At 68.4% G+C, this 13386-nt stretch overlaps 2 protein-coding genes across 3 annotated transcripts in view; both read right to left on the bottom strand.

Annotated features, from left to right (window-relative positions):
• Window positions 1–624: 624 nt before the first annotated feature.
• ENDOV (endonuclease V) lies at window positions 625–8729 on the bottom strand. 2 transcript variants are annotated; one of them, XM_028130440.2, is made up of 9 exons: window positions 8654–8729; window positions 8179–8350; window positions 5445–5579; window positions 5220–5259; window positions 4433–4545; window positions 3734–3799; window positions 3120–3248; window positions 2071–2144; window positions 625–1423 (listed from the first exon to the last, which is right to left on the bottom strand). In XM_028130440.2, the coding sequence occupies exons 1-9, from the start codon at window positions 8707–8709 to the stop codon at window positions 1288–1290; spliced, it is 921 nt and encodes a 306-aa protein (XP_027986241.2). In that variant the 5' UTR covers window positions 8710–8729; the 3' UTR covers window positions 625–1287. The 2 variants fall into 2 exon arrangements, with proteins under 2 accessions (XP_027986241.2, XP_054564840.1); XM_054708865.1 differs by lacking the exon at window positions 2071–2144 and having other exon boundaries at window positions 1270–1423.
• Window positions 8730–9689: 960 nt separating this feature from the next.
• Window positions 9690–13386, bottom strand: part of RNF213 (ring finger protein 213) — an 82012-nt gene continuing 78315 nt past the window's right edge. Inside the window, 2 exon segments of the mRNA XM_054708872.1 lie at window positions 9690–11275; window positions 13070–13248. Of these exon segments, the coding sequence (XP_054564847.1) occupies window positions 11122–11275; window positions 13070–13248 (333 nt within the window). The 3' untranslated portion in view covers window positions 9690–11121.

Genomic DNA, 13386 nt, shown 5'->3' with positions numbered 1-13386 from the left:
GACACAGGCCCAGGTTGTGGGCTCGATCCCCAGTGGGGGCCATGCAGGAGGCAGCTGATCCATGATTCCGTCTCATCATCGATGTTTCTCTCTCTCCCTCTCCCTTCCTCTCTGAAGTCAATAAAAATTTTTAAAATAAAAAGGGCAAAGGAGTGAGGAGACGTTTATCCCCAACGGACGGTCAGCACGCTCCAGGGCTCGCCCTCCTCGGCGCAGGGAAATGCAAGGCAGAGCTCAGGACCCGCCCTCGGGGCCAGCGGCCAGGCAGGTGCAGCCAGTGCCGGCGGGCCGGGGGGCGCTCCTGGCTGTCGGCCGGGCCACGAAGTTCGTCGCCCCGAGAGCCAGGAAGTCACCCCTCGGAACAGAACTGCAAACGTCCAGGCAGCGCCCACAGGAGCCGGGACAGAAACCCAACGTCCCGCGACGGGCGGTGAGGACCGGGTGCGTTAATTCGCACCCCGATGTCAGGTACGGGCCCGGAACGTCCCGGACTCCGGCGGCTGCTGGCACAGGGACGGGCCTGCGGAACATGCCGCCGTCCTCACACCGGCTGGGAGGCCGCGGAGCCCCCTGGTCAGAGGAAGCGTGGCCTTAACAGACGCGCTCCCACCCGCCAGGGGCCACGCCGTCGCCGCACGCCGAGGCGGTCCCGGGGGTGTGCTGTGACGTCAGCTCCGGAAGCTCAGCCAGAAACAGCCGGCGGCAGATGTACCAGAGGAGACGGGCAGGGCTGTACGTCCGTGCCGGCGGCTACTGTGCGCACGTTTATTGTTCCAGAATCTGTTTTTATTGATGTCGGAGAGGAAGGGAGAGAGAATCATCCGTGGTGAGGGAGAATCATGGATGGGCTGCCTCCTGCACGCCCCCCACTGGGGATGGAGCCCACAACCCGGGCCTGTGCCCTGACCGGGAATCAAACTGTGACCTCCTGGTTCCTAGGTCGATGCTCAACCACTGAGCCACACTGGCCAGACCCACATGGGCACTTTTGGAAAAAAGCAACCCCTCCCGTGACCCCTGGGAAAGCCCCGGGCCTGGGCCTGGGCTGTGCTGAGGTATCCGTGGGCGTCACCCAGCTGTCCCAGGCCTCGCGACGTGACCGCGGACGGGGACAGCGCAGCCACGGGGGCGGGCGCTCGCGGCCCGTGTCTGAGTCCAAGCGCCCCGCCAGCTGCTGGGGCCGGTCCCGCCCCCACAGAGCGCCCGGGCCAGTGACTGCTCTGAGGCCAGAGCGCCGGGCGGGCGGCTCTCCGGGGCGTCCGGCTGGCTCCGCGCCCAGCCCTGGTCCTACCGCTCCTGGGCGCCCGGGTCTGGGGCTTCCGGGTGTGTCCTGGGGCCTGGGCTGTGGGGCTCGGGGGTCCTGCCCTCACCCGAGGGGTCTTCGGGGCCCCCCTTGGGCCGCGCCTTCGGCCTCCGAGCCCTCCTGGTGATGACATGGGGAAGGGGCAGCGTCAAACCCCAGTGCCGAGGGCCCCTCGCTACCAGGGGTCCCTGGAGGCTGCCCTTGACCTGGACCGTCCACCCTGACGGCCTGCCCGCCCTGGGAGCGCTCGGGCCCCAGCCGCACCGCCCCCCTCGGCAGCTCCGTCAGGCCCCGGCCACCCGCTCACGGAGGCGCGCTCAGGGGAGGAGCACGGGAAGCGCCTGCCGGGGACTCGGGCGGGGCCGCCCAGATGGAGCCGGAGACCAGCCTCGGAGCCCAGCCGACTGCCCCGCCTGCTTCCTGTCCTGCCTGAGGGGACAGCGCCGGTCCCGGAGGCTCCCCCACGAGACCCAGCAGGATAGGCATCCCTGCGCCTGCCGCGCGGAGGAGCCGAGGCTCAGGGCAGAAAGGACGCTGATGGGGCAGCTGGACGGGAGCCGTGGTCTGAACCCCACACCCTCTGTGTGTCCCCCCCTCCCCCGCGCCCACGGCAGGCAGGTGCCCACGGCAGGCAGGCAGCCCTGGCGGGAGGTGGGCGTGGCTTTGGGGGTTTCTGGCCATGCCTCCATCAGACCCCCGGCATCCTGCCGGCTCCTCTCCTGCACCCCAGCTGAGGACCCCTGACCGCTGCGGCCTCCTGCGCTCACCTCTCCTGCCCGGGGGCGGGGGGCTGGGGGCCGCCCAGGGTCCTTCGAATGTGGTCTCGGGAGCGGATGTCGGCCTGAGGAGGGTGGCGTGAGGCACTGGGTCCCCAGCTGGCCTCTGGGCAGGCTCTCCCGCCACTTGCTCCCCCCGAGAAAGCCCGGGGGGCAGGTGACAGGAGGACGGCCTAAGGTGGGGATCCAGGTCCCCATTTCAGCTGCAGCCACGCGGCTCCCCTGGCTTCACGGCAGACAGCACCCTTAGGGGGTGCGGCCTGAGCCGAGGTCCCTGCCGAAACCCCTTCCCCGAGGGCCCAGCCCGGCGCGCCTCCCGCCTGTGTCAGCCAGCGCCCCGTCCCCAGGGCGGTGCAGAGACATCCACAAAGCCCCCGCGTGGCCAGGGGCCATGGCCCCGGACCTGGCTGCAGGGTCTGCCACGTGCTGACTCCACCCCCGGGGCCTGGCCTTCGCGCCACGTCCGAAGGGGCACACGGCTACCCGCCCCCAGGCCTGGCCCGGGCCCCCGCGGACGCCCTGGGGAGGGGCAGCGCCAACCCCTGCGCCAACCCCGAAGCCGTCGGGAGGGACCCAGAGACGTGGGCCGAGGGACAGCAGTCGCCGGACAGCCTCACCCCGCTGGCGGCAGTGACGGGGCCGCGGGCTCCCCCAGGGCTGGGCACGGGCCCCCCCGCCTTTACAGGCCGCCCGGCAGGAGGTCACTGACCCTGCGGGCACACCAGGCACCAGGGCCGGCTCTGCGGGCCGGGGCGTAGTTCCGGTCACACAGGGTGGGACGCAGGGCGGGCCCCCTGGAGCCAGGCCACGCCGCAGCGTGAGCACCCACCACCCGGCACCCGGGTGGGAAGAGCGTGGGACCCAGGAGGCGCTCACAGCCACGGAGGCCTAGGCCCTCAGCAGGGGCCGAGCCCACGCCGTGCGGGCTGTGCTGCCACCTGGAGGCCGCTCCGCACACTGCAGCCAGGGAGGCCCCAGGACCCGAGGGAGGGGTGGGGGCCCAGAGGCAGAGCCAGGCCTTGGGTGAGCCGCCCACCCACCTGGCGCACGGGCTCTGGGACCCGGAACCGGCAGCAGCTGCGGGTCAGGCGCACGGCTGCCTCCAGGCTCATCTTGTGGCCCACGGAGACGTAGAGGGGCTTGGAGCTGCGGTCGTGGCTCCGCAGGGCCTGGGGTAGGGAGGGGTCAGGGGCTGGGGCAGGAGGGGGTCAGGGCCTGGGGCAGGAGGGGGTCAGGGCCTGGGGCAGGAGGGGGTCAGGGCCTGGGGCAGGGAGGGGTCAGGGCCTGGGGAAGGAGGGGGTCAGGGCCTGGGGCAGGGAGGGGGTCAGGGCCTGGGGAAGGAGGGGGTCAGGGCCTGGGGCAGGGAGGGGTCAGGGCCTGGGGCAGGAGGGGGTCAGGGCCTGGGGCAGGGAGGGGTCAGGGCCTGGGGAAGGAGGGGGTCAGGGCCTGGGGCAGGCCCTGTGGCTGGAGGGCTGAGCGTGTCCCGGGTGCAGGAGGGACCTGGGGGGATGCAGCGCCTGGGGCACCTTCCTGCCGCGAGTGCTGGGGACGGGGTGGGCCGCTCGGACAGCCACGCCAGCCAGCGGGAGGGGGTGGGGTCCGTGGTGCTGACCTGGGGACGGGCCTGCCGGGGAGCACAGGCCCGGGCACTCACCCTGCCCAGGACGGCCCCGGAGCGGCCCGTCAGAGGAAAGGAGTCCCCGGCGCGCAGGAGGCGTGTCTGGGGAACAGGACACACGTGAGCCCTGCACAGCGAGCGGCCCTGCCCGGCGAGCTGCCCCAGCACCGTGCACCCGGGCGAGGCCCTCCGAGCGCGGCTCTCTCCTCCCGGTTCTAGGGCGAAGGCTGGGTGGGAGTGGGGGGTGGGGGTGGGGCAGGGGGCAGCCTGCCCAGGCCACAGCGGGTGGGAGGCTGCTCCTGCCCCACAAGCCAGAACTGCCCACGGCCCTCGCTTCCTGTGCGCTCGCTCCTGCTAGGAACCTGGGCACAGTTGCTTCAACCCAAGGGACGTTTCGGGGGGCAGCGGGGTGGCCCCCTGGAAGGCGGGGTTCCTGCCCACGGCCCCACGCAGACACAGGGCTGCCCCGTCCTCCAGCCGCTTCCCAGAGGGAGAGCCAGTGCCGCCCGCTGTCTCGGGAGCCCCCCCCCTCCTGGTGCTGCGCAGGCTCCGTGTCCCGGCCCAAGAGCCAGAGGCCCCACCCCACAGGGGCCCCTCAGGGGCAGGGGGGCTGGGAGAGGGGGCTGCGAGGTTCCAGCACCCACAGGGAGCCCGGGGGCGCACAGCGGGTCCTCCTGAGCCTCGGCCAGGGACCCAGGAGGGGCTGGGCTGCCGGGGGGGGGCGGGGGGGCGCACCTGGTCCCTGTGCAGGGCGTCCTTCTCCAGCCCGTCCACCTGCAGCAGCTTCTTGGCCACCCCGACGCAGGGCAGGTCTGTGAGGACGCCCAGGTGGCAGGCCACCCCGAAGCCTGGGGGGGGTGGGGACGGCAATGAGCCAATCGGTGCAGGGGCGGCAGGGGCCTCGGGACACACCAGCGCCCCCGAGTCTGCCGAGCTCGGGCTGAGGGACAGGACTCCAGGCCCCAGCTGACGCGTGGCCCCTGCCCACTTCCCAGGAGTCCGCTGGGCGGAGGACGCCGCCCTCCAGCACTTAGGAGCCACTCGGCGCTCCCAGCACCTCCCCTTCCTCCCTTTGTGGCCACCATCAGCCTCTGGGTCTCTGCCCCCCGATTCCCCTGACACTCGGGGGCTCTTGCCAGGTGGCGGGATTGCTGTGCCTGGGGTCCCCGCTGAGGCAGGCCTGAGGGTCCCGCACCGGCCTCCAGGGTGGTGCGTGTCCCCCCCTTGCCCTCTGCTGCCCGCCTCTCCCCCACTTCCTGTCTGAGGTGAAGCAGCCGGCCCTCCGCTCTCCCTGGAGCCACGTCCCAGCGTCTGGGGGACACACCTGCCTGTCCCTGTCGGGTCAGGGCCAGGTCAGGCTGCAGGTGGCCACCAGTGGGACAGGCACTGAGCTCGGGCCACGGCTCCCGACGGCCGTGGGGCAGGCGGGATGGGGGGAAAAGAAGGCTTTACTGGTGGGTCCCAACAAGACAGAAAGGAGCCCCCCTCAGCCCTCCCCGCCACCTCTCGGGAGCAGGATCACCTCGGGGGTGGAGCACCCCATTTCCGTCCACCAGGAGGACCTGGAAGAGCCACAGGGAAGGCGCGGTCAGTGGTGCTGCCATGAGGCCGGTGGTCTGGGAGCAGGAGGCTGGGCCACCGCCGAGCCCAGGTTTGAGGTCCCCTCCCCGCCCTCAGGGCAGTGCACCTCCTCCAGGAAGCCCCAGGTCGCCCCCCCCCTGCAGCAGAGGCCCCTGGAGGAACCTGCCTGGGGCACGAGGCTGGGCTCCTTCTCCCGCAGCCGCCGCACCGCGTCCACCAGGAAGGGCACCTCTCGGAAGGCCAGGAAGCCCGACAGGTAGGGGGCCGTCAGGTGGACCAGGCGGCTGTCCTCATACAGCACCTGTGCCAGGAGCCAGGTCAGGCCGCCGGGGGGGGGGGGGGGGGCGGGTGAGAAGGGACACGGCTCTGCCTTCGTGCGTGGATCCCCTCCTCTGCAGCCCCCCTCTGGCTCCCGGGCCCTCCCTCCTCACTGTCCGGGAGGCGAGCGTGAGAAAGGACAGGGGAGCGCCCTGCAGATGGGGCTGGGAGTCGACCTGCTGCCGAGTCAGCTGTCTGATCGGGCTGCTCCTGTGAGTCAGAGCCTAGGCCGGACGTGGGGAGGCTCAGGGGACCAGGGCAGGTCCCGCGAGAAGTGCTGGAGACGTCAGGCGGGAGGAGTGGGGACAGGGTGCAGGGCAGGCCGGCAGCCAGGGCTCCCGGATGGACAGCGCCCCCCTGGCGCTTCAGAACACAGCCCCGTCACACCTGGTGAGCACGGTGCGGGACCTGCTCCCGGCACACGGACCCTGCACCTTGGGCCTGAGGGCGTGCATGTTCTCCAGACCTCCATAAACCTGCACCGGTCAGCCGTCACCGCCCCCGCCCCACACCCAGCCCTCGGCAACCACGGCCCCGCTCGGTCTGTGGATCTGCCCATGGAGGCTGCAGATCTCGCCCGCATTGGGGGCCACTGGGCCCCTTTCCCAAGACCCTTGGCTAGCCTGAGCCCACACGCAGCTGACTGCGTGCAGCAGCCCTGTGCACGTGCTGGGGTGACGAGAGGACACGGGAAGAGACCCCCCGAGCGCCTCGGTCAGTGGAGACAGCGTGTAGGCGGCCAGTAACCCATCACCGTGAGGACAGCTCCCAGCATGGCCCGCGATCCAGGCCGGGGCGGAGGTGGGGTAACGGCAGCGAGGGGCAGCACGGGCCCGGGGAACATGGGACCTGGTCTGGGGAAGCCAGAATCCCTGGGGCTGACGCGTCTATGGCGGGCGTGCGGTTGCACTAGCTGCCCCGGGCGCATGGCTTCAGCTCAGCTCAGTGTGCGCAGACGCTGTCCGTCCACAGGAGGAAAGGGGGGGCGGAGGCCTGGGGGTGAAGTGGGCGGGGCAGAGCCAGGTGGGAAGCCAAGCAGGCCGTGCCCTTCCCCCAGGCCATCCTCCACACTGACCAGGGCTCTGAGGGCAGGCCTCGGTCGCTTCCCCCCTCAGCACGGAGCAGGTGCGGGCACACTCCCCCTCAGCACGGAGCAGGTGCGGGCACACTCCCCCTCAGCACGGAGCAGGTGCGGGCACACTCCCCCCTCAGCACGGAGCAGGTGTGGGCATACTCCCCCCTCAGCACGGAGCAGGTGCGGGCACACTCCCCCTCAGCACGGAGCAGGTGCGGGCACACTCCCCCCTCAGCACAGAGCAGGTGCGGGCACACTCCCCCCTCAGCACGGAGCAGGTGCGGGCACACTTCTGCTGGGTTTTGATGGAGGGGCCTCCCAAGTCAAGTGCAAAGGGCCGAGGCGGGAGGACGCGGCCTGCGGGAGGCAGAGGATCAGGGATCCCTCCAAAGCCGCACAGCAAGGCCCTTCCCAAGCTCTTCCTCAGCCGAGGCTCCCTGAGCTGGGCCCGCAGACACCCTGGCACACGGCTCCCTCCCTCCTTCACGCAGCTACTCCCGTCCTCTCCCCGCCAGGCCGGGAGCTCGGTGCCCAGCCACGGCTGGTGGACAGGACCACACGGTAGGGGAGACAGACCGATCCCATTCCCGTGTGAGAGAGAAGAGGGGGTGCTGGGAGAAACTCTTGGTCTTGCGGGATGAGGGGGCGTCACTGGAGAACCTGAGAGATGGGTAGAGTGTTCCAGGACAGGAAACGTCGCAGCGAAGGGCAGGCAGCGGGGCAGCGGGGCCTGCCTGCGGGATCCAAGTCCTCGGAGGGGAGGTGGGGAGGGGAGTGGCTGAGAGCTGACCCACAGCCTTCCTTAAGCAGAAGTCCGACAGTGAGACGCCTTCGCACTGTGTCAGCAAGCGTGGCTTTATTGGCCACGAAGGCACAGGCAGGGTCTCACGTGGACGAGGTGGTGCCGTGACCACACCTGCCTTTTAGGAACCAGCGAAGACCCTGCTTGTCACCTGCGGGAGGGGAGGCCGCGGCACGGCTGGGGAGGGCAGCGGGGAGGCGCAGGGGGCTGACGCCAGCCACATGTAGGATGCAGAAAAGAAATGCTGGAAATGGAGCTAGTGGCCCGGCCGGCGCGGCTCAGTGGTTGAGTGCCGACCTATGAACCAGGAGGTCACGGTTCGATTCCCGCTCAGGGCACGTGCCCGGGTGGCGGGCTTGATCTCTAGTTGGGGTGTACGGGAGGCAGCCGATCAATGATTCTCATCACTGATGTTTCGACCTCTCCCTTCTCCCTTGCTCTCTGAAATCAACAACAAAAATATATATATATATTTTAAAATGGAGCCAGTCTGTGACGGGAGGGGAGTGGTCTGGGAAGACAGATTTCCAGCTCGGGCCACTTGGGGTGTGTCCCCGCGGGTCACCGAGATGGGGAGTCTAAGATGTCTCCTCGCAGACCCCCAACCTATTAACGAAATCCTACAAAACACCGCGTTCCCCGTCCCGGAGCCCCACCTCTCTCACCGGGGCACACGGAGCGCCCCCACCCAGCCCCACCCGTTACCTCCAGCTCAGGGTAGCTGAGCACCACGAGAGAGGCGCAGGCTCTGACACTGTCGCCCTTCACGAAGGACACGTCCACGCCCCCGACCCTCTGCAGCCCCGCGAAGGCGGGGTCCCGCTGCCATGCCTCGGTGTCCTGGTCCACGACGCGGGCCTTCAGCAGGGCTTGCTCCCTGAGGGCAGACACGCCAGCAGGGGCAGTCGGGCTCCGCCCCCTGCGGCCGCCCCGCCCCCTGCGCCTGCCCCGCCCCCTGCGCCTGCCCCACCCCCTGCGGCCGCCCCGCCCCCTGCACCTGCCCCGCCCCCTCACGTGACCTGGACGCGCGCAGGAAACGAGCGCCGCCACCCCGCCCACTGCAGCTCCCGAAGGCCCTTGGGTCCCCGCCGCCCCAAAGCCGGGGACTCCGAGGTTGGCGGGGCCGCGGGGGCGGCATCGCTTCAGCCCCAAGGTCTTGCTCGTTTCCCGGCTTCATTACCGTTTCCAGAGCGACAGGGTTTCCTCGGGCGGCGGCCCCACCGCTTCCTGGGCCATGGCACAGCCCCGGCACCCCTTCCGCGTGCGTCACTTCCGGTTTCCCATGGAGGCGCTTGGTAGGGCCGCCTGGGGCGGGGCTCAGCCGACGGCGCCGCCTCGTGGCTGGAGGTCGCACGGGGCACCGGCCTCGCCTGCACCGGCCTCGCGTGGGCCGCCCCGCCCCGCGGAGCGGGGAGGCCGCGGGGCTCGGGGCCCCGGCGGGGACGTCGCACGGACCCACCGATGCCCCGGAGAAGCCCGCGCGGGCCGCGTTCTCACGTCACACCGAGCGGCCGCCAGGGACAGCAGGAAGCGTAGACACTCATGTGCACAAAGGAACAGGGGTCTGGGCCAGGCGAGGCGTGAGAGGCCATGTTTGTTTTTTGTTAATCCTCTCCGGTGGCTCTTCCCCATTGATTTGTTAGAAAGAGTGGGGCGGCGAGAGAGTCAGGGATTGGTTGCCTCCCACAAGCGCCTCCCAGGGTGGAGCCCTTGAGTCCCGGCGGGAGGTTCTAACCACTGAGCCACCGGCCCTGCATCCCATCTCCTGGCGCCCAGGCTGCTCCCCTCCCTCCCGCACGGGGGAGCCGCAGCGCTGCCCCACCTCTGCTGTTTCCGGGTGCCGTCATTTGCAACGACTCACCCCGAACCCCGAACCCCATGGCGGGGCACCTGCCATTCACCAGGCGCCTTGGCTTCAGTCCCAGTGACTGGGGGGCCGTTCCCAGGGGAGGGCACAGTCCTTTGGGAGCCAGACTCCTGCCCAGGCCAGGGAGGGAGGGCCCCCTGAGGTCCAGGCTCCTGCTTCGGGAGCAGCGTTCAGCTCGGAGGCTGCGAGACCCTGCCGTCCTCCTGCCCGGAGGGGGAGTAACCTCCGCTCTGAACCGGGGCTCCGTTCCCACGGGATGGGCAGCTCTAGAGCGAGCAGAGCCGGCCCAGCGAGTGGAGGGCGCCGGGCCACAGGCAGGGCCCGCCCCACAGAGGACTCTCTGTTTTGATCAAAACCCAAGTTTATTAAACAGGTGTAACCGCTGTAACAAACTCGCATTTGTGTGTGCTGGGCCAGTGTATTCTGAGGCAAACAAGATAATGCTGGACAATGGCAGTTAAGGCTTTGAAAGCAGAGCGTACAAAAGTCTTATAAAACACCTTCATAAAAGTGGGGAGAACAGTCCCTCCCCCACCCCCAAGGGAGGAAGGGCCTTCGGCTCCGGCGTGGCGCCGCGAGGAGCCTGAATGACGCTAATGGCCACCATGGCGGTGTCACCCCAGCCCGGAGGGATCCCGGAGTTCCTAGTGCAGGGAACCCCCTTCCCTGATTGAAGTGGCCCCCCGGGTGCGGACGGCATGGGGGTGTCTTTGCAGGATCCGAGGGCCGAGTGCAGGCGGCCGGCGCCTCAGGCGAAGGAGGGCAGCTGGGTCACTGCCCGCTCACCAAGCACCACGGAGTGGCCATGCGGGGCACCGCGGCTGGGGGTGGGGGCCGAGGGCGGAGCCGGCTCTTGCTGTGTGGCTCTCATCCCCACGGGCCGCCTGCGAGCTGGTGCATCCCTCGCTCACCTGGAATGAGCGCAAGGCCTTTCCCTGAGTTGTCCACGGCTGTGTGGCCGTGGCCGTGGGTGCCGGGCCCCCGGAGTGGGAACTAGTCCTGAGGCCCCTGGCACCTCACTCCAGTGACGGCAGGACGAGGGCAGGGCGGGACCAGAGTCCTCCAGGCTCTTGTCTGGAAACTTCACAGCCTCGTGTCCTTCCTGAGTCTGTTTATGCCTCGCTGAGACCGCAGGGACCAGGTCACACGGGGATCCGCTGACGGCAGAATGCCAGGCAGTGCTCCCTCAGCCGTGCCAGGCTGTGCCCAGACCCACGCCGGCACGGACACCCGTTCACTCCCCGTTTCAAAAGCCCAGGCCCGGCTCCTTCCTTGGACGAATGAGGAAACGGAGCCCCTGAGAGTGTGGGCGCCCAGTCCAGGGCTCCGACCCGGGGGTGGTCAGGCCGGGCCGCGCCAGGTCCTGTTGGTTGGGCTCCCAGGTCCCCGACTCCCAGGACGCCCGGGAGCGCGCAGGGAGGGAGGAGAGGAGGACGCCGCCTCTTCTGTGAGAGCAGAGCACGTTACAAGAAATAAAAGGGCAAGTTGTGCCCTGTCCCCTCCCCCTCTGACCACGTGGCCCGAGGAAGCGGGGCTGGAGGCCCGAGACGATGGTTCCCGCCCGCTCCCCTGGGCCGTGAGCGCTGTGGCCTGGTTGGCTTCCACCTCCCGGACCCGTGTCACCACCCGGAGAGTGCGGAGTCCCCGCCAGAGGGAGCAGCTCTGTGGGGGGAGCAGCTCTGTGGGGGGAGCGGCTCTGCGGGGGGAGCGGCTCTGCGGGGGGAGCGGCTCTGTGGGGGGAGCGGCTCTGCGGAGGGAGTAGCTCTGCGGAGACAGCGGCTCTATCTCGCCTGTCGTGCCCGCTTCAGCGAGGCCGCCGTTTTCCACGCAGAGACGCAGTGGCAGAGCAGTATCTCCTCCGGGAACTGATCCTCCATCTCGGGGGGAATGTCACCTTCTTTCGTCTCCATGTAACTGACTAGAGTGTCTCTCAGGCTGGAAGACCAAGGGACAGGGCGGCACTTAGAACAGATTCCAGACAACCTCAGACCCCCTCCCGGCTGTCCGTGGTCCCCTCCATCCGTGGCCCCTCCATCCGCGGCCCCTCCATCCGCAGCCCCTCCATCCGCGGTCCCCTCCATCCGCGGTCCCCTCCATCCGCGGTCCCCTCCATCCGCGGTCCCCCTCTTGGCCATTGGCAGAGCCAGAGCTCCTGCAACCAGGAACGTGGGGGTCAGCCATAGACCACCCTCGGCGAGTGGGTCTGTGAGCCTGGCCTGAGGTTCTAGTGCGCCCCCTCCCACGAGCGTGACGTGACCTGCCGTACAGAAAGCAGAGCCTGCGTCGTGTGAAGGAGCATTGTGGGGCCCAGGAGCAGGCTCCTGTCCCTACACCGAGTCCAGGGGGCAAGGACTTGTTAAGAAATCCGACATGGCCCTGGCCGTGTGGCTCAGTGGTTGGGAGCATCGTCCCAGGCACTGGAAGGTCTTGGGTTCGATCCCTGGTCAGGGCACATGCCCAGGCTGTGGGCTTGATCCCCAATCAGGGTGTGTAGAGAGGCAACCGATTGACGTTTCTCTCTCCTCTCCCTCCCTCTCTCTCTCTAAAAAAAATCAATAAACCCCTCAGGTGAGAATTTTTAAAAATCCAGAGATACAAATGCACACAGGTCTATCCACACACATAACGGGAAATGGCGACCAGGCCGCAGGCAGGCGAGGGAACCGGGCTGTGACTTCTGTTTAGAAAACCAGCAAAGCCAGATCCCTCCTTCACACACCACACGGCAATAAACCGCTACAATGTGAGGCACAGCACAGAGCCCTGGGCGCACAAGGAGACCCCGTGGGCTGTGTGTCCTGCAGCCTCGGGTAAGGGAGGCCCTGGCCTCCGTGTCCCCAGAGAGGCTCCACAGGGACGCTGTCCGCGTTCCCCAGAAATTAACCCCAAGCAGAGCCTCTGTGACCTGATGGGTAAAAGGCCGATCCTAACCGTTTACGATTAAAAGATAAACAGCCCCACCCCACCCCCCAAATAGCCAAAGGGTATCCAGAGGGAATTCAGAGGGAGGCCCACGGGTGCTGACCCCCAGCCTCGCGGGGGATGGGGAAGGAGTGGGTGTGGCCTCCGGAGGTGAAGGTGTGAAAGCCGGAATGTCAGTGTGTTTGTCTGCTCTTCACGGTGTGGCTTTTCTATGGACGTTAGAGTGTGGGGGCGGGGGGGCTTTTCTATGGACGTTAGAGTGTGGGGGCGGGGGGGCTTTTCTATGGACGTTAGAGTGTGGGGGCGGGGGGGCTTTTCTATGGACGTTAGAGTGTGGGGGCGGGGGGGCAAAAGGGGGTCCATGGGGAAAAGGGGGACATCTGTAATGCTTTCAACAATAAAGACAAGTTTTAAACCCGAATCCATCAGTGGCGCAGAGTAAGTGGAACAGCAGCAAAGACAGGAGGCAGGAGGGCGCTGAGGTAAGTGCACTCGCTATGCGGGGACGGGCTTTCGTAACTTGGAAAAGATCCAGCCGAGCAGGTGGGACCCCCCTCGGGGCCGTGGGGGGATGTGTGCCATCACCGAGCGCCACGCAGGGTTACCACTTCACAACCTTCATCAACTCTCTCCGAACGCCTGGCGGGGCCAGACCCACGGACTCCGCCCGCCCGGGGCCGGGCACCCCAGCCCTGCACTGGAGACTGACCCCCAGTCCTCAGCGCCCGCAGGGAAGCAGGTGAGACTGCACCCCGAGGCTGCAGGAGCCACGCGCCTCCAGGGTGCCCGCCGCAGGGCCGGCCCTACCTCCAGTCGGGCTTGAAGTCGGCCTCGGTGTGGGGGTTCTTCAGCTTCAAGAGGATCATTTCGTGGAGCTCCAGGAGGAAGACGTCCAGGGAGCTCTGGTTCAGGAACGCGCGCAGGCGCTTGGCGCTTCCCGGGCTGAGCGCCACGTGGTACTTGGCATTGATCTCCCTGAAGGGCTCCTGCAGCCAAGGACGCTCAGGGGAGGCCGGGAAGGGAGGAGGACGGGGAGGGAGGAGGACGGGGAGGGAGGAGGAAGGGGAGGGAGGATGGGAAGGAAGGAGGACGGGGAGGGAGGATGGGAAGGGAGGAGGACGGGG

Source organism: Eptesicus fuscus, chromosome 20 (assembly GCF_027574615.1).
Source record: "Eptesicus fuscus isolate TK198812 chromosome 20, DD_ASM_mEF_20220401, whole genome shotgun sequence".
Taxonomy (NCBI): domain Eukaryota; kingdom Metazoa; phylum Chordata; class Mammalia; order Chiroptera; family Vespertilionidae; genus Eptesicus; species Eptesicus fuscus.
This window is presented reverse-complemented; position numbering and strand designations above follow the sequence as displayed.